This window comes from Leuresthes tenuis, unplaced genomic scaffold (genome assembly GCF_036924035.1).
Source record: "Leuresthes tenuis unplaced genomic scaffold, fLeuTen1.0.hap1 SCAF_15, whole genome shotgun sequence".
Taxonomy (NCBI): domain Eukaryota; kingdom Metazoa; phylum Chordata; class Actinopteri; order Atheriniformes; family Atherinopsidae; genus Leuresthes; species Leuresthes tenuis.
In genome coordinates, this window is record NW_027325369.1 from 4,450,225 (window position 1) to 4,475,378 (window position 25,154).

A 25,154-nucleotide genomic window follows, 5' to 3' on the forward strand; every position below is an offset into this window, starting at 1 on the left:
TGAAAAAAAAAAGAAAAATCCCTGCATTTTTCAGTAAAAAAGCTTGACAATGATTTCCAGCTATGATGTTGTACGACTCAAGAGTGCATTTGTGCATAGCCAGTACTATATTATTAGAAACAAATATGCATTATGTAATGATGGTTGTCAAAAGGTACACAGTACAGTGAAGTCATTATTTCAGCTTCTTAAGCAATGTATATTTCATAAAAAGCCTGTGAATGGTTAAACCCTTTTCTAGAACAAACATGACATAATCAAAACCTGCTTTGTATTACTACTGTATGTATTATGTTATGGACAAAACTAACAATGCCTTCACTGGGATTATGATGGTAGAAATTATTGCATAAACTGTGACTATACTGTTTTTAATCTTAGCTAGATCTTTCAAATAAACTGCTAACAAAATGTACTCAACTTCTCATGTCGCCAGAAATAGTCAATCCCAAGGGGCACCTTAAGTTGGGGTCAAGGCTGGTTATACCGCTCCTTTCACTCTACGGAAACATGCAACATATCACCGTCGTAGCCGCTGAGTAAAAAGAAAAGGAAGTCTCCTCCAACCAAACTGAATAAAAAAAATGAATAAATTTAGCACACGGATCCATTGTTGTAGTGAACTGGGTCCACTCGGCAGTCTTTGGCAGACACTATTGGGAGCGATGAGTGTTTACATGTGGCTGTCATAATGGCCCACAAATAGCCTTAGCACTGAGACTCAGTACAAATACAACAATAGAGCAGTGGGCAGTTAGAAAAAGGGCGGTTACTGGTGGAGATTTTTAAGTGAGCTAAGTGTATATCGGGTGGGTAGTCTTGGGGGAGTAACTGGCGGCACAGTGGTGGTAGGAGAGAGAAGAGGAAACGCTGATGTCAGAGGTTAGCCATGTGGAGGACTGCATCTGCCTGGCAACAACACAAGTACAGCCATACACACACAGCCACACACCATCTTCCTTTCTTTTTAGGCACACACGCTGAAACGCAGAGCATGGGGAAATGCAGGGATATGTGGGGCAGGATTCCTTGCATTCTCACAGCGCCATTTCAGCTGCCATTTTCTCCTCAACTCCACACAAAACACACATCCAAGCGCTTACACACTTCGTTGATCAGTACAGCCAAAGTCCCCCCTGATAAAGCAGAGCTCTCTGCTTTTAGAGGGTGCAGATACCGGATTTCAAAGCAGAGAGGATTCATGTTTTCTCACTGGGTGGCAAATCCACTACTATGCTGAACTGCTTGCTGGAAGCGTCGGTGCTGACATCTGAGAGCAAAACAAACAGTCCAAGGACAACAACAGCCTGTAGACCTTCAGATTCATATGAAATCTCTAGACATTAAATAATTAAAGAACAATCGATCTCCCATATAAATATTTTATTCATTACGTGGTGCAATAAATACAACAGTTAGTTTATAAAAGCATCAGTCACAGGAAAAAAACAGAAGTTACAGTAGTTTTGTGCAAATGCGAGTTGGTTTTACTCTCTTTTTACGTGATCAACCCCAAAACAAAATGTGGAAGTCGGTTTGGCACTTTCGAAGTGACATTTTGTTTTTGCTTCTCATCACAAGAGACTTTGGGTTTTCTTGTCCTTTTTAACTTCAGGCAGCCTGCAGATACAGAAGAAGAAATAAGCCCTTTTTTTTTTTTTCTTTTTCATTACATAAATCTAATTCTGCCACCATGACATCAAACGCCTGCCAACTTGAATCATAACTGTTCCTTGACATGAATTACAGCATCTTTTTTTGTACACGGTTATGTGGCCAGTCAGTATGTGGCTACAGATAGAAGATATTAACCGCAATTTCACCTCCATCCACTTCGCCAAGACTTTGAGTTTGTAAGGGCAACTATGTAATCTCAGGTACGTTAATAATAATTACACCTGACCAAAGTCTTCTCGCTGTCTGTGAGGACAGTGGGGGAGAAGAGCCTGTGATTCCCTTTTAACCTTGATAGGACAGAATAGCCTAAACACTTAGCATCAACGGTCCCCTGAGGCTACTGAAATATTTGGTCAGTTAAAAATCCATTTTCAAGCTGCCTTCTTCCAATGAGCACAAAAATACCATAAAAATGTCCACTTCTTTAAGAATTGCTCCAAACTCTTGGTCCTTTTGAATATTGAAGCCAATCTTCAAATATAGAAAATAACAAAAAAAAAAAAAAAAAAACCTCACCCGCTGCTTCATCAAAGTGCAGCACAAGAACATCACAATCTCCCTGTTCACAAAGAACCAATTAAACACCAAACTTTGTTTTTGTCCTATAACTTCAGCTACAAAACAGCTAGCTTCAACATACAGGATGAAAACACCAGAGTGCTCAGTCTGTCAGAGGGCTGTGTAGCAGTCACACTCGGAGGCTTGTGGAGGGCTCCGTTAGGGTCCCCATGTACAATAAGTAGGGGTCACCCAACTTTAGTCACACACTCAATTCTGCTTTTGAAGGGTGTACATACGCTTTAAAAAATAAAAAATGAATTAATCTATTCCATTTAGTGATTCTAGGCTGATCAAAAGGCGCAAGCTAAAAAAAAAAAAGATTAATTTAGGAAATCAAATGCACTTCTTCTGTTGCTAGGCTAATTAATAAAAATAGACCAAGTTTAAGCATTAGAGTGTCTGTAGTCTAGCTATTCCACTCAGCCCTTATCCCCAATATCTCTTTGCTTAGTTTTTAAGAGCACCTGAATTATCCAGAGCCTGCCAACAGCCTCTCTCTGTGTGACCTCACCTACTTTACCCTCTGGCTTTGTAAAAAACACATTGCTTTAAAGAACGACTCCATGGATTCCTTTCACCAACACCGTTGAAGGACGGATCGTCGCCTGACAACACCAGATACGTCCCTATCAAAGGGAGAGGGATGGAGCTCTGAAAACAGCTTTAAACTCTTCTTTTCTGAGCTGTAACCAAGGCACTGCTGGATCAGAGAAACCTGACGTCTCAGGATTTCTCAATTTGTTTTGTTTGTTTTTCCTGCAAAAAGAAATTGCATCTGCTTTTGCTTTTAGAAGCTTGTGCGAAAGGAAACGTTTTGTTTGCATCGCAACGGCTGAATTCACAGTCTTACAAAAATATGATTTGTCACTTTGAGGTAATTCAAATTCTAAGCAGATATGTAAAATAAACGTATTATTTTCTCTTTGCTGTACCAGTTTGGTGAAAGGCATTTTTTTTGTCAGGATATACGTGGTATCATATTCACACGACATCTCAACACATGCAATATAGTGTAGTCAGACTTGTGGTATTACTCGTGTATAGGTGGTTCTATATATTTGTTAGTGGTAATTAGATTGAAATATCATAGACGTGTTACATAACCCTCATCTCTTTAAAGCTTTTAATCTCTTGGCCAATTAAGGTATCAGATTCTCTGCTCTTTTGATATGTAACAGGGTTCAAAGATCTGGCGCCATCAGTCTCCCCCCAACTTTTTCACTGTCAGTCAGCGTAACTCTCTACAGTATTACATAACCACAGGAACCATAACAACTGTTGCTCCAAACAGACTGCTTTGAGAGTCCGTTTCTGAAACGCTGAAAAGAGTTAAATAAGAGTTACCATGTTTACCACCAAAGGATTAAAGTTATACATTATCCTGTTTCATTTCTAAAGAGCACTGTAATCTGTTTGAATTTGGACATATCGGTCATCTGTAAGCAGAGGTAATGCTTTCTTTCTCTTTTTTCTTAAAGAGGCATTGAAAGGCACCAGGCCCTTGACTTGTTTTGCGTGCTACGGGCACTTTGAGCGGAGCGCAGAATGCCAGCTGTAAGAGGCTGAGCGTTTAGCGGCTCATTTGCTTCTGTAGCTTTATCCTTAAAGAGCGATCTGAGGGTTCTGTAAGAAGCATATATAAAAACACACAGAACAATTGCACTTTCATCTTAGAAAAAGAAAATGGTGAAGAGATCATGAAATATGTCAATTTCATCATCTCCATGTGAACGTCTCTTCTGCTGGTTACGTGGCATATGCCGTGGTAATATTTTAGGCATACTACAATGTTATGTTACGTGTTATTTTAGATTATGTAGGATTGGACTAAAAGACAGCAGCACAACTGGGATAAAAATGGTATGGCTTGCACAGTTCAAAGTAGACTCTACTGAGAGAAGGGATGGGGCCAGCAGTGTCGGCCCGAGTTTAGATCATGTATGCGTAATCAAAGTCATTTTGGTGAAAACAACTTGCCAAACGTGTATTCAGCTAAAGTTTTTCCCGGTAAGGGTAGAGTTTGTGGCAGTTTCACATAACATATATCATACGATTGCAGCAGCAGCAAAACGAGCACACTTATGCACCTGTATCATCCTTTATCCACCAAACCACAGAGGTTATGTGTTTGGTGGAGTTAATCTGATAGCAGTATTGTAGACATATTTGCATAAAGAGTTTACCAGGGAAAGGAGATGGGAGCCAGCCTTGGTGGAGGCGTACAGTCTCAGGCTGCTCTCGTTAGCATCTAATTACTCAAGACAAACCTAACCCGCTGGACGTAAACATTGTTTAGGCTCCTTGTTACACTGCTAACCCCATTGTGAATGAAAACCATCAAATTTCCACATACTACTGCAGGGTCCCTACACATTTAAATTCCTTAAATTCAAGCATTTACTCTGAAACGCTTACCAATCATAAATCAGAATCTGTCATAAAGTGTGTCTTATACCATATAAAATATCTAGCTGCACAAATGGCAGCGCAGGTTTCTTCCAGAGAAATCATCGACTGCTTATCAATTACAATTTCTGACACAGGAATTCCAAATCCTGTGTAGGAACCCTGAAAAGAGGAAGACATGCATATTACATCAGTGGGACACGCAATCGCAGAGCAAATGGTAGCAAAACTGCTCGTGGAAAAAGGACAGTCTTACTCTTTGTGACATCACTTCATCGATAAGCCTTTTACTAACTGCTTAACTCATGTGTACTCAAAACTAACCGCACGATAACCTGAAATAATGTTTTCCTATGTTTTCATTTTGCCCTTGTCCTGCCCAAATGTTATGAGACAAAAGACTCGATAACAGGAATGTTCACACACATCCAACAAAAATGGTACAATGAGTGATCCACACCAGGCTGCAGTGAAACTAAGCTTTACTCTCCGGATCTACATCACTGTTAACTAGCAGCACCGTAATGAACTCGGTATTCCAATGTGGTTTTGACAGCTTCAGACACTGACACTTTGCTGCTGGGACTGAATTATTTTTAGAGTATCAAACTATTAGAATCACTTTAGAGTCTCAAAATAAAGCACCAGGGTGGCTTGTAGCTACGTGATAAACAGCATCATTCGTCCGTCATCAGCAACCAACAGTGTCCAATGTTTACAGCTCTATGGCCAAGCAAACCCTCTGCTGCAGTGGGGCTTGCAAACAAGCTAACAGGTGGAGCATGGATTGGGTGACAGCAGAGGAGGAGCAAATCTTGAGAAACCCCACCAGGGAGCCGACCAGCATCACACAGCCACCCATGCCTATCCAGAAATAGAGGCATTCATTTGCCAACTGTGATAAACAGAATTGCACAAGCTTGTGGGAGTGTGCGATTAGAAACCTCCTTCAATTGTCAGTGTCATAGCTTGCAAACTTAGTGTGTAACGACTTTAGCGATGGAGTCCTTCGATGCGTAATCTTCTCTTGACGTGTCTTAATTTGAATTAGCATAAGTGACCACATCAACTTGCCACTTTCATTTTAAAAATGACGACATCCAACTCACCACAGTGCTAACACTACAGCTCGTATTGTTGTGGGGAGTAAAGCAGGCAGCAATGGCATGACATAACTGGCTTCTATTATGTAAGGACGCTGTTCAAAAGCTTGCCTCAGCTTATCCTTTTCATGCCATCAAATCTGAAACAAAGTGAGATGCAAATGGTGGGATTCCTCATTGCCCATTACAGTGGAGTGCTCAGTGCATAACCCCCCGTGCCCTCCCTGTCCCTCCCACTGTGGTCCTTTTATGATTTTAATAAGAGAGATGGATGAAATAAATGTAGATTCAATCATGGATCAAACAGGTCAGGCTGTCCCTGGACCTCCAGCTGGTGGTTGAAATGCTCGATCTCTTTGTTGGCCTCAGCGATATATTCTTTAATAAAATCATCCATGTCTGCAGTATCAACAATGTAAAGAAAAGAGCAATGAATTGAAAATTAAATGCAAATTGGGACACATAGAGAGTCCTGATTATTTTTTTGTCTTCATTCTTTTTACTGCAAAAGTCAATTCCTAACTTTGCTCACATTTGTTTTAAATATACCTGCTTATAATTTGCTTTTAGCCTTAGAACGGCCTCAAGAGCTTTTGCCAAAGCCTGTGTGTGACAGATTCAGTTTGACTGGGATTCAACCATGAAAAACAACTGGGAGGAAAGGATACTGGGATGGACGTTTCTCTTCTCTCCAAAGATGTCGACGTATTGATAGCCATTGTAGAAGTAACCTGGTGGTAGTGGGTCCAAATGCCTCGTCACCTGAAGAACATCACGTGCGGTCAAAGTTATAGGAAATACAAAAATAAATAGACACAGACAGAAGACAAGCCTGGCCAAGGATGCAAAACCGAGTACGTTCATGGCTTTTAGTTATATCCTTGTATGTGATATAATTTCACATAAATAAATGTAAAAAAAAGTATGAAACCAATTTATGACAAGTCATCAAATAATTCTACATGTGAACACGTGTGTGCAAAGAGGCGGGAGATTGTACTGTCAACGTTTTTTTGCACGTATTATTTGGTTTATATATTTAATTAATCATCATTCATTACATTATAAATAATCACCATGAACTGCTTCATGCAATTATAACGACGTCTTGTGCAGTGGAGCACGGCTCTCTTCAGCACCGAGCGTCTTAGCAGACAACGGACACTCACATGTATGCTCTTGATTTCTTGAGGTGTCAGGGTATTTTTAGTCTTCTTTGTTTTCTTCGAATGCCTCTGTAAACAGAGAAAAAACAGCTTTGTGGTTATACAACTTTTTACTTCCCCATGCCAGGCTAACACAGCATGATGTAAGCTCAACACAAGTTTCAGTGCGAACTTCTATCAAAAGCAGAGCTGCTTTTGAAATTGCCAACCTGCTTGGCGCAAAGCCTTAGCCAGTCCTTCAGTCCGTCCTCAGTGAGGCCGATGCCGTCAAAGACCAGGAAGCAGGGAGTGTCCGTCTCTTTGGGGCCTGCAGTCAGAGGGTCAACGCTCCCGCCTGGGACAACGCTAAGGCTCCCGCTCACTGCATTGTAGCACACCTCCATCGCCTGGTCTGAGTCTGGAGGTTTCAGACATGACTGGGTTCACATTCAAGTCTCAGCATTATGTTCACACCTTGTGTAACATCTGCTCCAGCAGCTATTTACAGTGCCAGCATGCTGTCGAAGTGTTAATGCTTTCACATTCAGAGTCCTTCTGATCCCAAAATGGTTCACACGACTTGTGATAAATCATGTCAAATGTCATAATTTATTGAATGAAAAAAAGGCTACATAGAAAAAACAAAATAAAAGTGATGTAAATCAAGCTCTCCTACAGACAGAGATACATATTAAGGGAGTTACTCATACAGCTGCCACACTCATTTCATCCTGCATGGAATAAACTCTCGGCAGAATTCGCACACTTTCTGGACCTCCTCACAGGCACCTGCACTCTCTCCTCATGCAACGACTCCACACAGGTCTTCACACAGAAATACGAGTGAGAAACTATGTGAAGGAAACCAAACCAGTGATCTATGAGCTGAATTCTAAACACCAGACAACGACCGGGCAATTTGCCTACCGTCAGGAGCTTCTTTGAGAGCAACCTTCTCTCTTAATAATTCCCAAAAGTGGGAAGTGAAAATATTTACAGAGGAGAGAAGTCACATTTGTTAAATAATGTGTGTCATCAGCAAGTTCTCTGGAATTCGAAATACAATCTGAAATTGTTGAAAGTTAGCAAAGGTGGTAATGCATTTTAGAAAGTAAAGAAAATATATGAAAATGTTTCATTCCTACCGGAAAATCTGACTCTTCCCCAAACGTTATAAACATTTCCTCTGAAGGGACTTGGCTTCAGTGATGATTTGATTGCTATAGAACAATTTAGAAAGTTTACTGTCAGACAAACCTTAGCAAGTAACATCAATCCCATAAATCAAGATTTTCCTGAAAAGCACAACAGTTGCTATAAGTGCATCCTTTGGGAAAGCAAATTATTTTACAGCCAAGGCTGATAATTACTTTGAGATGTCAGCTGTCTCCATATTTGGAAGAACAGCTTATGTAATAAGAAAATCCTGCCAGCTCATATCTGGAACTTGTGTCACATGTAAGAATTAGAAAAAAAAAAATGGGAGGGGGTGCTTTCTTTCCATCTCACCTTTACAGCGGCTGACAAATAAAGGCCTCTCTAGGGGTCGGCTGAAAGCAACACGTTGCTGAGTGAGGACCAGAGTGCCAGAACCAGAAAAGAAGCAGCCTTTGCACCTAGAACACAGAACGTGAGCACATTGCACAAATGGTGAGAGAGTTAGGTCACATGTTTGGGCTTCATTTTATCTTCGGACCGAAAGCTGTTCACTCCAGCAGCTGCTCACAAGAAAGAGGTTGGAGTTTATGGATAAAACTGTGGGAGTGGCTGACACATTTGTAAATGCACACACTCTCTCAATAGCAGAAGCAAAAAGTTTCCCATCTCGGTCTAAGAAGACCTTTGAGATGCATTTCAAACAAACTTATATACACAGACTGCACCCAAATTACTGCCTGCGGATGAGTACACTAAAAAGATTAAGGTACAAGCTCCAGCCAGATAGCCTGTGTATGATCTGAGGGGAGGATTTCGCAGAGGTTCATATTAGGCTGACCATTGAGGCATGAAGGCTGATTGGACCAGGTCCAAAGGAAAAGACACCCCCTATGTGTACATGGCAACTGCAACTCCAACAGCTTGTTACTGTGCAGCCAGCAGACAACTGGTGAGAGAACACGAGGTGCCCTGAGGGCCTTTACAGCAATCAGCAGACGATACCCCCACCACTCCAGATGAGTGGCAATTAAAGCAGAGGGAGGCAGGACTGAGGAAAACAGAAGCAGGAATAAATCTGTCGCCGAGCAGCCAAAAATGTTGAGTGTGGAGACAGGGGGATACATGAGTGTCTTACCATCCAGGGTAGAGGACATAACGCGCTCTCAGCATCTGTGGCTCACTGAAGCCGCTCTCAGACAGTATGAGACTGAAATCTTCATTTCTGATCAAGGAAAAAAAACAGCAAAGAACACAGAGTTAACTAATCACTCTTCACTGGTCTACTGAAACATTTTACACTCAGGAAATGCAATATCTAATGACTAACAGGCCCTATTAGCAGGTGAGTACTAGGAGATATTCACAATATATTACTGTGCGTGAGTAGTACTTTGACCAGAAAAATCTAAATATAGACCTACAAAGTTGAAGAGAAGGGAAATATTTTAGGAAACAATAAAAGCAGCCAAACGACTGCTCACAGCATTGATCATGATTCTGTGGGCGCCTACCTGGTGACAGCTCCTCTCTCTGCCTGTATGAAGGCAGCTGTGGGGTTGGCAGAGCGTACCAACTGCTGAACATGCTGCATGAGAGGGTGCTTCTCTGCTGTCATCCCAGTGAACACCACTGTACTCACAATACCTGACACACACAACATGGCACAAAGAGAATGTGAATTCCAGGAGAAAAAGGATCCCTTTCTTGAAAACACAAAGCCATGTCTGTCTTGCCACTGCTTATTTAACACTAGGTTTGATTCACCGGCATTACTGCAATGTCATGTTCTAACCTAGAAGCTGAACTGACATTTTGATTCCTTCCAACGGCTGAAGTGATACAAAAGGGATCAAAAGCAATTCCGTAAAAGAGGAAATTATGGAGATTGCTTTTTTTTTTTTTTTTTTTTTTTTTAAAAAGGCCCGTATCAGCACCACACTCCCTCCCAGCTGACTGAATCAAGATTTTTCTGGATCAAGTCACAGGGGTGGTCGTAATGAGGAAGCAAACCCAAATAAAATACATGAAAAATATACACCCTCCCCAAACAAGCTCTTAAACACGCTGTCATGTGTGAGAACACTGGCTGCAGAACCTACTATGTGTTCGACCTATCAATGTTTACCTTTGAGTATCTCAAATCTTAAAACAAAATTAATTGAATGAAACGAAATGTCCTTTTAAAACATAACAAATATTTCCCATTAATTATAACAACCACCAAACAAAATAAATGGAAACAGAAGAGATAAATGAAAAAACTGTAGAAACCCTATCAGCAGTGGCACTGAGTAGTGTTCATTCATAAACTAAAGAGTTTACAATAACGAACAAAGCAAATCTGATGTAAAACGATGAAAAAACTGCAAATACAGAAATCAGACATGTTTCCATGGACTGATTTGAAGTTATTAAACTCGGCTGCTTGGTGTTGCCAGAGGGTGTCAGTACAGGCCAGATTGCTCGTAGCCGTGTTTTTTTTTGTAACAGAAGTTGTTCCAACCAGAAACCAAAGGTCTTCTCCTAAACGCTGTTCCCTCGTCGTGGAAGACGTCATGAGGTTAGAGAAATTTGTTAAAGACCTAAAGCCCTGCAATGACAATCCGACCACACTTACAATAAACTGAGGGTCTCTGGCACTGAAACTACAGATTTTCAATTCTCAAGTATTCTACAATAAGGGCTTTAGATTCATCTTTCATTGCGGTAGTATCACGCTGTCACATCACATGTATCGCAGCAGTACAGCACCAGCATAATGATAAACCTTTTGGACATTGGCGGAAGCTTTGACGATTTTAATTTGTTTCCTTCCAACTTTTCTTGTTGAATTTTAAAATTGGCAACAGCTAGTAACCACCTAAGGAATGAGGTTTGCATAGTCATCACTGAGCTCTGAGGAATACAACCCCGATTCCAAAGAAAAGCTGGGACGCTGTGGGAAATGTAAATGGACAAAAAGCAATGACTTGCAAATCTCACAAACCAATATTTCATTCACAATAGAACAGATGGAACATATCAGACTTCATGAAAATATGAACTCATCTTGAATTTGAAGCAAACAACAAGTCTCAAAAAAGTCGGGACAGTTCCATGTTTACCGCCGCGTGGCATCCCCTCTTCTTTTAACGGCAGTACGTAAACATCTGGAAACTGAGGAGCCCAGCTGATGGACTTATGGGAGAGGAATATTGTCCCATTCAGGTCTGATCCAGGATTCTAGCTTCTCAACATCTGTTCATTTTTACTTCTGAGAGACTCTGCCTCTCTCGGGTCATGTTACTGACCCATTGCCAATTAACTTAATTAGTTGCAACTTGCTCCTCCAGCTGTATCTTTTTAGTACCACTTCCTTTTCCAGCCTCTTGTTGCCCAGAGAAGACGCTGTCTCCAACTTTACAGAGATGTGTTAAAGTAATCAAATACGAGATAAGCTAATACTTTTAGTGAAATAGTAAAATGTATTACTTTCATGTGCTACTCACACGTTTATGTTTTATACAGATATAGAAAATGGATGGATGAACATATATTTCTGCTGAGAAGTAAAATGGTAGAACAGAGCATCAGACAGAACTAACCTTGGCTGCACTGCTCCAACAGCTTTGGCAAAGCAAACCTGAAGTGAGAGACAAGAGAGAGAAGAACTGAAATTAAATCTACAATCCATAAGAGAATCAGGTGAAGAATGACAGCAATCAGTGAAATGCAAATTCAGTTTGTCTGAGATGGTAACCGCTGAATCACGATTCAGTTGAAAGGTTCAAGTTCCCAATTTAAGAGCTACAAAAGGTGCATTATAATTTCTTCAGTTAACAGTCCTCCTATTTAAACCATGTCTTGCTCCATAATTCCAACATTAACAGAGTTGTATTCATGAGAAGGGCACGCATGGCAAAGCTGTGCAGCAATAAAAAAAGCTAATTCCATGTTATTGCCCTCTGCTAGAAGGCTGATTATCCATTATGTGGCATTTTTTTTATAGCATGACATCATGACCGTGAGTGGCAACTGACCAGTGTACAAGCTTTCTGTAATCCAATTCATATGATTTACTATTATAATTTCCTGACTCCTCAGATCAATCAGTGTTGCACATTGCCTTCTGGACAACCATTCTGAGCCAAGTTTCCCCCTGCAGCTCTTCGGTACTCTGCAGACAGAGGGATCAGTAATTTGAAAGGCATTTATCTTTCCTGTCCTGCTGTAATGAACTGTCCACATCTATCACAAAGAATAGCTCATGACTGACTGATGAGCTGCACCGAGGAGGGTGCGCTGGTTACACATGTGGATCTGGGAGATTAAAGGGCTATGCTGAAGGGGTGACAGGCAGGTCAGGCCTAAGCTGCTCTAACCTCACTCAATTAGCACCATAGCAGTGGTCCACAGACCTCTACATAATCTATGGCAACAAACAGTGAGATGAGGCTCACCGAAGAGGTGTCACATGGAAAATTCAGTGCTTTCCACTGCAGCACCAAGTAGGTCTCTGTTTTGGATGTTTTCCAGAATCAAAAGAACGTTGGTTCACTTTTGACACTTATAAATACTACAATGCAGAATGAAAATACTTGAAATTTCTGCTGAAGACAAGGGCAGCAGTTCTTAGAGCATTCTGTAAAAGTAGACTTATCTGTATGTACGTATCGGGGGTGGACGACTTGGCTGTGCAATGAAAAACAGCCTATTAACTGGAGTGGTATGTCATATTGTGTGGAGCAGCTCAGTCATCTACAACAGTGAGAAGCTCTGAAAGCTACATCTAAAGCCTGCAACAAAAGTAGAGTGCGATTAAATGTAGGGATGATCCTCTCTTGAAAAGAAAAGAACCAAGCCTTGAGTTTTAATAGCTTAAAGTGTCATGTAACCTCATCCTGGAAACCTCTGGAGCTTCAACAGTTTTCAGCACAGCCCCATCAGTAATCCTATGGTCTGTCCATATGTCACCTTAAAAAACAGCTGACCTAAAACACTCAACGCTGGTTTGTTTTAGCTTGACTGCTCTACATTTGCACAACAGGCCAAAACATACATAAATACTAAACGCAAGTGAGCTCTGTTGCTATGGGCCAATGTGTGCTGCATGCAGCTTATTCCATGCTGATAAGCTGCTCCATGTTCAATGCACACGAATAAGTGATGATTTAAGTTGATGAAAAGATATGGAATACCTTATTACACGAGGGCAGTCAAAGACCAGCTGCAATGGTTACCCTGTATGAGTAACAGAGTGGAGAACCTGAAATCTTACCTATGCTCCATACAGCAAGCAAGGGGGTTCACACAAGCGGTCACAGCACCTATGGTGAAGCATGCTTGGACAACAGGGTCAGGATGGAAGAGCACGGCCTGAACCACATCCAGAACATCTGTGTATCTGAAAGTAGGGACGTTCAAGTAAATGATATTAGTATTTCTTAAATTTTATTCCCGCCAACATAAATACTCAAAACGGCGCAAATTCTGTGAGATTTACGAGTATGATGTTGATATCATTAAAGCCACTTAATATCCGATGACTACTTTCACACTATTGTAACTTTGGGAAAAAAACGTTAGGTTATCTCTACTCTGCTGTGTAACTCCTTATTTCTGATCAGCAGGTTTTCTTACCCAGGTGTGAGCAGCAACAGGCGGGGTTTGCCACTTGTGCGTCTCTGGCTCTTGAGGAAGCTCGACAAATACTGCTGGAGGTGTGAGGCTGAGAAGCTGTCAGACTCGTATACCACCCACCTATGTGTGTAATGGTTCAGACATTTGTATTAGCTTTGTTTGTGTTGTATCTATCATGCTTCTATACTCATGTTGAATTCTCCTACCTTCCAAATTCCTTGTTCAGTTGAACTAGAAAGTTGCAAAGTCTCTTCTTATGGCTCCCTGGCAGTCCAGTGATGATGGTGAGGACAACCTTTGAACAGATTAAACATACAGTATATATTTACTGTATCATCTTTACCATAATTAAAATCAGGATTTCAGAGGGGAAAGCAACCAGAAAAATGATTTACAGTGTCTCTATTTTTCCAAAGCGATGATTCATTGCACCTTACGTCAACATGCTCACCTTGTCTCCCTGACTGGGAGCTGGGTTCCTCAGCTCAGCAGAGGGGAAGAGCACCTCCAGGTGGTCATACAGAATGGGCTCCTGACTGATGCTGCTCAGGGCAAAGTGCTGAAGAAACCTGATAAAGCCCAGAACACAGCAACAATAAGCATAAACTGGGACACCTTTACAGAAGTCTTTTGAGGCTAATGATTTATGCGTGAGGTAATGGAAAGGAACTGCAAGGTACGGCAGCCTTTTATATTGTTGTGAACTGCATTTAAGAAATTTTGTGAATGCGAGTTCTTTACTCAACAAAATGTATCACCAGGGTGGGTTAGTGGGATAAAAGCACATTGCTTTGCATCACTTACAAATAGGATATGTAATGCAAACCTGTGCAAAGGACCGTGGTTGGGATTGTTTAACATGGAACTGATGTGTGATAAGTATGAAGAAAGCAAAAAGCTGCCAGAATGAGCTGCATTATTCCTGCACGCCGCCTTTGTCTTAAATACATTAAGGGAGAAAATGTATACAATGCAAATGCGGTCTAGGGCTCTGTTTGTACTAACATTTCCTGCTGTGGCAGCTGGGAGTACGAAGTCTTTAGACTGCCTTTGCGTTTGGCCACTGGCGGCTCTTGACTGTCATGTAGCTTTTGGAGTCTGTTGTGCCTTAAAGAAAGAAAGAAAAAAAAGTTGTTAAAATGTATTTCTTTGAAGATTTAATTAACAAATGTTACAAAATGTATCCAATTTTTCAAATAATGCTCATGCAGTCATACATGGCAGGTAAAATAATCAAAGCAAAAGAAACTTCTGTACATGTTTCTCTGGTTCAAGGACAGGTGTTCTTGGTCCAAAAACTGCAGAGTGAGTCCAGATTCAGCGTATTTCCACACTGACAAAACCTGAAACAAGAAGTGAGAAGGCTTATACAAGTACAGCTGTATCTTGAATGAGACTAGGACCAAGAAGTGGGCCACAACACATTTTTGTCTATAGCTATAACAAATGTGCAATTACACTATCAAAAATCTGGGCAAATTACCCATTTTGTTGATTTCTGAAGTGACAACAACAAGGATATGTTTAAAATGTGATTTTCATTTTTAGTTTTATTTTCACTTCCACATTCGAGGCAGGAGTGTGTGGCATGATGCTCAAATCAAACTTTTCTTGAATCCCTTCAATGTGCCACATGATCCTCCCCTGCTCAGTCCAAACTAGCCCCTGTCAGCCTTACACTCTTTTTCTGAGTACACACTCGGGCTGTTATGAACCGAATTGAAATTTTCAGAGAAAATTCTGGTTTCCAAATATCACAAAAACCTGAGATAAATCCAAAAAAGTCATGGATTCTGTTTGCAGTGATGCCCTTTTTTTGTCTTAAGTTATGAATTCACTACATCTCTTTCTCTATTAGTTACACGCTTTCAACCCACCCTGAATCCCAAGCTCACTGCCTGCCAAGTTGTGCTGTGTTTAGCTCAGAGGAGCAAAGCAGACTTTGGTCAAACAAAAGTATGAAACGTGTTGTTTTTTTCCCCCCTTTAATAAATAGTTCATCACTCAGTGACTGCAGAAACCTTATTGAAGTTAAATGATCATGACCTCTACACGGATGAGATTGTCACTGTGATTTTTGACATTAGTGGGGATCCCCTCAACAGACAGTAAGATGCACACCTCAGCTCCTACTGTACTGTAGCTTGACATTGTGGCTCAGAATACAACAGTCTCCTTTTCTTTTACCATCAATCAAAAATCATTTTTTGATCGATGGTAAGCTTGTTCAAATGTAACATTCTTACTTCGGCACCACAGATCAACGCTGGGCTCCAGTCAAAGAGTTTTAGTGACGCTAACAGGAAATATTAGAGCAAACCTGTAACTGTAGTATATGCAAAGGCTTAAATAAGTGAGCAGAAACTGAGAATCTTCATCAACATAAGTAAATAAATAGTTTGTTATCTCACTTTTTGACAGATACAGTATGACAAATGTGCTTTAGCCCTTTGTCATCGATTCATTCATTATTCTGTTTCATTCGATGTCCCTTATCATGTCTGTCTGCTGGAGTAGCATTTGAAAAAATTGACCAAATATGTAATGTATCCTTTGGAATTTTGAATACAAATAAAAATGTGCACATGTATATTCACCCTGAGGTCCCTGGCTTGAAGTCTTACCTTGGAATAGAAAGCCCTGTGGCTCTTAGATCTGGGCTGAAGAGCGAAGATCAGACAGTGATCAGAGCTGTGCAGAGCGAACGGGAGGTGTGGGAGCAGGCTAGCCTTATACGCCACAAACAGAGAAGCCACTCCACTGGAGTCCTGGTAAACAAGGACACACAAATCAAACATGAATAGATACCAGGTATTCAAGAGAATATGCACACTTAATACATACACATGTATGTAGTCCACAATAAACTACTGCATGTATTTACTGCTTAAACTGACTGAAAATATGAAACATGCATACCGGATCATAGAAGTTGATATTTCTGATGTGATCCTTGGACAGCGTAATGCACCCATATTGAGAATGGATAAAGAGGAATCCCTCAGAGAAGAAAAGGATTTTCCCTATAATCAAAGTTTCAGTTATCAAAAATGTAAACAGAATAATTACAAAAGTCAAGATTGCAGAATGACTCTCAACTTTTGCACACCTTCCTCAGGTGAGGAAAGCTGGCTGCTGGAGAACACATATGCTGCATCTGCGATGGTGAGAACAGTTCCCAGGTAACCGCCATCCTCTTTCTGTTTAAGAGACATGTTGTGGGTGCCGAGCTGCTGAACACAGGCCAACAAACGTGGAGTATTTTAGGTTTCTGAACTTACCTTAGCGAGATGTTGGGCTTGCTCAGACTGTTTGACATCAGATTCCATCTAATGTAAGCACAAAATGACAAAAAATATATTTCAAAGAACAAAAACAACAGCGAAACACAACTCATTATCAGTTGCTTGGACTACGAGGGGATGCATTTACAGCACCATACACACCAGCCAGCAGGCATAGCGAGGCACATTTGCAGTCAGGATGGTGTAGCAGCTGTCTGAGGACACAGTGCCATCTACAGAAGCAAAATCAGCAAAACCAGAGAAGGAGCAACACAAAAAAATGAATAACAAATACAAAACTGATGAAGGAAACAAGCTATTTTTAGAATAGCCATCTGTTGTTTCAGGATGATTGTTTTTTTTTTCATAGCGCTTATTATACAAATCAAATTTCCTTTGTAGATTCAATCAGTAATCTATTCTGATAAGATTTAATCTGATCAATATTGTACCTCTCTGTTGAATGTTGATGCTGGACTCCAGAAAGGATTCAGAGAAGACCACAGAGCCAAGGTCCCCCCTGTTCCACTGCAGGTCTGGGATGTCATGGACAATCAGACAAGCCTTAAAGAAAGTGAAATTAGTCCAAGAGCGCTGCGAACACAAGCCATTTCATTGTGATCCTTTGATCACGCAGAGAAAAATATGCTTATCTGACTTACTGTTTTTACTAGGTAACAGCTGTCATCATCAGTCAGAGGAATCAACCTAAAAATAAATGAATAATTGGTACAACAGGCTACTCAGATCCAAAGTTGCATATGTACAATGAGGTTATTCTGAAAGCATCAATTTAAAACATATTCCACATGAAGTGGAATAATACTGAAGGAGACTGTTAACACCTACATTCCTTGTTTATTCACTGCTTGAATGCTGAATTCACATTTGGACCTGCAGAAGGCAAACAAGTATTAAATACTAAGCTTTGATGTAACATAGCGCTTATTATACAAATCAAATTTCCTCAATGCATCATGCAATTGAGGAAAAAGTGTAAATTGGTCTCTACCTGAGGGAACTCCTGTAATGACTTAAATTCACAGAGTCCAGTGCCACCAGAAAGGTGTTCTCAGCCACATCCTTAGCCTAAAGAAATATTTCTGAATGACCAACTGTTTGCGCTACAGGACATGGTGTAAAATCTGCTTTCTTTTTTTCATACCTTGACAGCACTAGAGGTGCAGGAAAAGCATTTGATTCCAGAAAGAACTCCCTGAACAGCAGCCGAGTACATCTGTGACAAAACGCTGAAAAACAAAAACAAAATTCCTTTTTTTTGTAACCATTCTAAAAAGTTCAGTGACTGAAGGCCACAAGAGCAACTGAGACATTATTACATATTATAACAAACAGTTTCATCACTTACAAAACTTCTGTTTTCTTTTGTTCTGTCATTTGATTTCCTGTTGGAGAAATACAGTTCTTTTTTAACAAATATCACGCTTTAAAGACACTATAAAACTTCTCTTACAACACTGAACCTTTTGTAGTTTATTAAGTCCTTATTGGACTCGTCATATATGGCAACTTAATACAAAGCTACATTTCCCAATCTGACACTTTGTAAAGTATGAAATGAATAAATATTACATGCATAAGTAAACCTCACCAATATATGGGGTGTGGGTAGTCCCAAAGAAAAAGGTCCGAGAGCAGGCCAAAGGTCCTTTGGGAGACACACACTGTAGAATCTAAAAAGGGAGAGTTTTGTTTTGTTTGTAAAAACACCAAAAACAGCACGCTGCAGCTCTAAAAATAACCAAGAGATATGATGTAATATCATCGCGTCTATAAGGACACACAGTCATGTTTCTTGCCACATGAAAATCTGTCCAGCACACTAATGGCCGCTGCTCGTATCACATTATTTCACCAGATGGTGCTGCAAACAGATTTTTTTGTTTTTTTCCGTAAGTGATGTGAATCTTAGATAAAACTGACAAAGCTGTTTGAAATACTGGGATTTTGACAGTGGCTGGTCTTTGCTTTGCTACTTTGCTAGGTGCCCTTCCCACACGGTTCCGCTTCATAGCCTTGCTCATTTCACCACCGCAGAGTGTTGACATACAGCTATTCTCCTATGCGGAGCAGCTGCTGCTTCTCACCATATGTTTGGCTGTAGAACCTTGAAGCCCTGTGTTGCGGACCTGATGACTCTCTGAGGGAAAGTTGAACGAATAGTTGTCCAAATCCTCTAAAGAGGAATGTTTCCCAAACAGCATGAAGGGCTGCCGACTTTTGCTAAAATGAAGAAACACTGATTAATTGACAATACAGTTTTTTTGGTTTGTTTTATTTTACATCTGTAAGACAGTAAATGTGGCATTTAGACACATTTTAATATACATATACCTTTTATCTGTGATGTTGCTTGAAATCAGTCCATGAGTGTAGTAAATACGGAATGCCTGTAGATTGATGAGAATACACATTACGTTCAACCAAGTACACTATGCTTCAGTAAGAGACAGAGTAACTGTCTGAAAATGCTCATTGCTCTCAATGGTAACTGAACCGGGTTGATGGTTCAGTCTTCTCACAGGTACTACACACTTTTTCTTGCCACGCCATCTTTGTGTGCATGTCCATATTCACTTGGCAGGAAGTGGAAATTAACAGTAACACTCTCCAAAGATGGTGCTTTAAAGCTGGTATGTTATACTACGGTAATACAAATTTGTCGGAAATATACAATCCTAACGTGTGTGATACTTATACTACATTGCAGTTTCACTGTTGATTTGAATCAATCTTTTATTCATTTATTTTTTTAAATGATGACCTAAAAAGATGAATCTTGAAAACACAAGACATGGAGCTTGTATTGGTAACACAGAAAGCCGTCAGAATTCTATTTGTGTAAAGAATGAATGAGCTAAATATCTAAGTATCAATGCCCCACCCCCTTACTTAAAGAACGTGTTGAGATAAAGATCATTCTGTGACTGAAAGGCAGCACACCGTCACCGAGACATTGCTGCCTTTTTGCAGTAATAAATGTCTTTAAGCACACCTCTCCTGCCTGCGCCTCTGACAGCTCCAAGATAGACAAATGACTCTCCAGATCCATGCTGGAGAAGAAGCTGCTCCACTGCTTCTCAAAGCTTGACAAGTCCTAAGCAGCACATGGGTTACAGTGTCAATCACAATAACACATATTCTGATATTAAATATGACTTTTGCTCAGCCAAAACACAGTATATCCTGATCATCTATAAATGAACACAACAGCTGACTACTGAAATCAAACAGATACCTGGGGAAATCAACAAAAAGTACTTTCATTTTCATTTCATTTGACTGATTCACGTTGAAAATCAAACACAAATTTACCTCTTTGAGTAGGTTATCCAGAGACACCGGGTCCAGTCTGTTGTAAACTTGCCACAGCTTCTCACTCATGTCCATTAACTGCAAAAGGAGAAAACATATACAACTAAACAGAACAAGAAGTACTGAACCACTTAACCATTACCAGTTAATATAATGGTTAATAGTGTTTTTGGTGTTGACTGTACCTTGTATTTCATGGTAAAAAAACTTCCTCCTCCAATGCCTTCCAGGGCAAATGCTTGAATCAGGGGCCACTTTTCCACCATAAACATATCAAACTTCTGGGTGTGTCCTAAAATTAAAACCGTTTATATATAATATCTGTGCTGTTCATGTTACTATGCAGTAACATTTTGCAAAGTAGGTCAAATGAACCGCATTACAGCTTAAATCAGATGTAATGTTATGTTGCTAGGTAGTGCTCATCTCTTAAGCACAGGTTTAGTGAATTAATCTGGATGATAAAATGTGAAAGTATGTACCCTGGGAACTGTAAGGTACTCCAATACGATGGCAGTCCTGCACCATAGAAACAAAACTGGAAATTTTGAATTCCTCTGCTGCCTCTTCTTCTTCATACTGTAAAAAGAAGTGGAACAATTGCATCAACTTAAAGAAAAAGATTTAGTCTAAAAGGTAAGAATCAGTTTTACAAACCCTATGGCAAAAGGGTCAAATTTAGAATTTTACACACACACAAAAAAAACCTATCTGGCAATCTTTAATTTAACTTGTGAGTTTTTGCACCAGTGTGAGTCAACATCTCTGAGGAAGCAGGCGCCCTGTGTGCACAAGCTGAACTTAAAGTATAATTAGATGCTATGTCACTGAAGAAAACTAATGTGCTGCTTCCACTGTGCAGCCAAAGTACTGAAACAAGATAAAATTCCACTCGGTCAGATATGTATTTTACCTAAATGCTTCTGATACGGTTTGCATACCTGGCTTAAGCATGCAGGAAGTACAAAACAATCTAAAGATGGGTATGTGGGTGAAGATGTGAGTTTTTACCTCTGTCTCTGTCATGCAGTAAAGATACAGGTTCCTCCAGTGTGACACGTAGGGCAACAGATAAGTGTAGTTCAGTGGGTTGCAGTACAGATGAACACACTCTGCCTTTATCAGCAGGATCACATCTGTTCAGCAGACAAGCAATGTGTTAAGAGTTGATTCAAAACCAACAAGCACAATAATATGTTTTAGAAAATACTAAGATAACCCACCATCAAGCATTTCTTCAGGAAATTCCTCAAAGGCATGATCCAAGTTGACTTGACTTCGTCCATAGAGTCCATAGAACAAGTATTTTGCCAGCTCAGCGCATCCTTCATTATATCTGCTGTCAATTCCTAAAACAGCCCAAAAGACATTTTTTAGCCAGATTAGTTGGCATCCGTTTGGCTGTGTGTTAATCCATACTTTTTATGAAGAGACATGAGACGTTGGTAGGTTTTCAGGCACCACTGTAGGGCTGAGTGATTTTATCGATACCGATAAAGTATCGCTGCAATATGTATCGATATTTTGTTTCTCGATAAAGTATCGTTTTTTTCAGCCGAGAGTAACGATTTCTTTTTTTTTTTAAAGCAAACTTTATTGAAAAGTCAGATGTTACAATTAGAGAAAACACAGAACATTAACATAATACAAAATAATGCCAGGGGGGGTCACATTATATAAAACAGTAACAAATTAGTTCATAAAAATATTACATAAAGTGGTACAGTGGTTTTGATGGCTTTTCTGTTTATAGAATGTAGGATTGTTGTAATGTATTGTTTGAGCTCCTTCTCAAAATTTAAAAAAGATGGTTTGTGATTAGAGAATTTGGATTTGTGTATACGGTATTTAACAAGTAAAACGAGCAGGTTGATGATCTAATATTCACAACATAAACATGAGTCTGCAGACACGTTTATGACATGTCTGTTTGTTTCTGTTTGTCTGGCGGTGTTGTCCTTCCAGTTCAAAGCACGGACCACCAGTCCAATCAGCGACGATTCATGTCAAATCACTCTGTCCCTCCAAAATCTTTCAGAAAATGATGTGTATTAAATCGTATTGAATCTAATCATATCGAATCGTTGGCTGAATGCCGTGTATCGTATTGTTTCGTCAGATTAGTGTATCGCTACAGCCCTATACCACTGTAAGCATTTATTTACACCACCTTTGAGAACAACACCATCACATTACTGTGCACAGCTAAGTGCTTTTTCTACCCTGCTGCTGTAGCTCATCAACTGGAACATCCCATTGAGATGGTACTGGACTACCAGACAACCACAAAATATTTACATAACACCAACACCTTCCAAAATAGAAAATTAAAAAGAAATATTCACATATACACACACTCCTGTAAATAATTCAATTACAAATACTTTGCAATATTATTCCAATCTAATAGTACATTCTTAAGCAGGTAAGTGGGCCCATTTCCCTCTTTTACCTGCCTTGCCCTGCCATGAAGACAACTTGGAAGAGATGAGTTTTTGCTATTACTTTGCGGAGCACACCATGTGTTACACTTCAACTACAAAACAAGTGGAGAGTAGCAAAAACGTGTTAGTTAAAATCTGTGACTACTAATTCAAGTTCTCTTATCTTTTATACAGGCAGGATAGCCAGCCCCCCCTCTGCCAATACCATGGCACTTGTCAATGAAGAGACAGAAATCGGCATATTTATGCACTCATTGAGTTAACCTGCTCTCTGCCAGTCACTCATCCCCATCAAGCCACACATCTGTACCAACAATTTACCAGTGAAGGTGATGGAACCGCAGGTCTCCATTACAGTTGGCTTTCGAGAAGGGCAACTTAAATGGATAGATTTAATACATGTTTTGAAGAGTAGTTTGCTGTATAAATAACAGGCAGTGCAGTGAACTAGGTCAGATAAACAAGTGAAGTCTAAATATTAAAAAAGGTTGAACTTAACATACCGAGAGTGCACAAGATGCCGTCAGGAGTGGCGGTACCACCCTCATGGACCAGAGCCTGAACTTGACGCAGGCGACAGCAACTGAAAAAGAAAAAATATCTAAATTTTGGAATGGTTATCAATTTACAACCTTGGAGAGAAAATCTTTTGGTTGGATTTGTCTCATTAGAATGCCCGAAAACGTGGGACAGACATTTTACTCCAGAAATTCTCTACATAATAAGTTGTACATTTGCTTCAAATAAGGTACCAAATGATGTGTAAGTTTGATTATAGTATTTTCGAATACATCATCGTCATCATTACTATTATCACAATTGTTTTAAATATTTATGCATAATAAGTCTTACTTTATAACTTTTGAGTTTTAGCAGTCAATTAATACCTCACAAATCTACATTTAAGTATACTAGAAGTAAATAAAAATTACTTGAATTTAGTTTCAGGGAATATTCAGGTTGGCTGTTAAGACAATTAGAATAATACGATTTTCCAACAGCTAACTTCACCTGTCGTTGGGTGCACACCTTGGAAACTTGGAAAGCATTTTTGTATCTTGTTCCATTAAATAATACCAGATAGTCGAACGTCGCCGAACTGATAGCAGTTGGAGCTAACGCTAGCTAGGCTAGCTTGGCAGCTGCAGTGAGGCGTTTTCCGTAAACACAACACGACATAAACATTACCTGACGGCTGGATTTACTCCAGAGAATTTCCCGTTAACTCTGCTTACACCGGCCATTGCTGTGGCTGTCACAGTACACATAAAACAAACGACGTTTCTAGTATTAATCTTTTCAGGCAGAGTAACTACATTTTCTTCTCCATCACCCTGGAGAATGTCTACACACGATAGCATAGCAACGGGTCGAACCATTCCGTAAATAGAGGTGTCCACAACAGTTTATCGATACTGCAGGATTGTCTTTTTGTGTAAAAGGCTGGTTATTCTCGAGTCGGACACTTTTCTTGGTGCTGTATAAATTAATTTGTTTTCATGCACCATAAATACTCATTAAGACAGACAAATAAATCCGTCTTAAACAAAAGATTTCCCCCATTTCATCATGGAATATCATCTTGTCAAGGGCCGTTTCGACAGCTGCAGGCAGCAGCGCGCAGCCGCAGATGATGGTGCAATCCCTCAGTAATACAAACACAATAAGACACTGTTGACATCAGTCGCTGTTGATGAAAAATAACTCATTTGTATGTCTACGAAAATTTAAAAAAAAAACATTTTTCAGACCGATACTGTTACAGATTATTCAGTGGTTGTGTCTTTCTGTTATGATAATGATGATTATCGTTAATAATATATTGACAAGTCATGGGGAGTTCCTGTATGAAATTAGCATATTTTCATCACAGTCAGCATCCCACCTTTTATCTTGTCACGGCACTAAAACACACTTTTTGAATACCTACAGTTTGGATGCTTCATTGATAATGCAAACAAGAAGCAATCACCGCATGTCTTGTACCCTCATTCCATTGTGGAGAAAACAGTAAACTATGCTGCTTTTTTTTTTTTTTTTTTTTTTTTTTTTTTTTTTTTTTTTTTTTTTTTTTAGTGCAGGAGCCTTTTTCATGAAATAAGGTCTTTTGCATGTGAATGATTCCCTCCATGTCCACCAGAGCCCCAGGGAAAATATCCCACCCCTAAAACAGGCCCTGCAACAAAGGTGTTAAACTTAGATGCATTTCTACTGCAGGAACATTTTACACGAACTTGGGTCCTTTAGGGGATTCTTTCCTTGACCCTCTCCATTTTAACAGCACAAAACTACCCTGAACCTTAAAGATGGTGCTTGCTGAATTGAACAGATTTCTAATTGGTGGAGTATTCCCAGTTTAAATTTCAGGTGGTACCATTGTTTTTGTTACTGTTTTTACAAATTCTACAATTATTTTGGCAG

The 25,154-nt window shown here is 39.9% G+C and overlaps 1 protein-coding gene across 2 annotated transcripts; it reads right to left on the reverse strand.

Annotated features, from left to right (window-relative positions):
- Positions 1 to 1,368: 1,368 nt before the first annotated feature.
- Positions 1,369 to 24,095, reverse strand: dnaaf9 (dynein axonemal assembly factor 9). Of its 2 annotated transcripts, none has more exons than XM_072364919.1 (37): positions 23,922 to 24,095; positions 23,237 to 23,316; positions 21,513 to 21,638; positions 21,301 to 21,425; positions 20,772 to 20,868; positions 20,475 to 20,581; positions 20,290 to 20,367; positions 19,970 to 20,071; positions 19,309 to 19,364; positions 19,062 to 19,197; positions 18,566 to 18,647; positions 18,323 to 18,359; positions 18,119 to 18,203; positions 17,966 to 18,042; positions 17,803 to 17,847; positions 17,616 to 17,661; positions 17,406 to 17,517; positions 17,116 to 17,186; positions 16,951 to 16,998; positions 16,779 to 16,869; positions 16,589 to 16,692; positions 16,294 to 16,437; positions 14,927 to 15,012; positions 14,675 to 14,776; positions 14,121 to 14,238; positions 13,876 to 13,964; positions 13,670 to 13,789; positions 13,308 to 13,433; positions 11,635 to 11,672; positions 9,562 to 9,694; positions 9,186 to 9,272; positions 8,402 to 8,508; positions 8,038 to 8,112; positions 7,123 to 7,310; positions 6,917 to 6,982; positions 6,416 to 6,509; positions 1,369 to 6,146 (listed from the first exon to the last, which is right to left on the reverse strand). In XM_072364919.1, exons 1-37 carry the CDS (start codon positions 24,092 to 24,094, stop codon positions 6,040 to 6,042), a joined length of 3,558 nt encoding a protein of 1,185 aa, XP_072221020.1. In that variant the 5' UTR covers position 24,095; the 3' UTR covers positions 1,369 to 6,039. The 2 variants fall into 2 exon arrangements, with proteins under 2 accessions (XP_072221020.1, XP_072221021.1); XM_072364920.1 differs by lacking the exon at positions 23,922 to 24,095 and adding an exon at positions 23,745 to 23,890.
- Between the last annotated feature and the right edge of the window lie 1,059 nt (positions 24,096 to 25,154).

Excerpts from the sequence above, each read along its gene's own strand:
- dnaaf9 (XM_072364919.1), bottom strand. The coding sequence starts at position 24,094 with ATGCTATCGTGTGTAGACATTCTCCAGGGTGATGGAGAAGAAAATGTA. Across the intron at positions 17,848-17,965 it reads CATTACAGGAGTTCCCTCAG|GTCCAAATGTGAATTCAGCA; the intron begins GTAGAGACCAAT and ends TGCCTTCTGCAG. Across the intron at positions 16,438-16,588 it reads ATATCAACTTCTATGATCCG|GACTCCAGTGGAGTGGCTTC; the intron begins GTATGCATGTTT and ends CTTGTTTACCAG.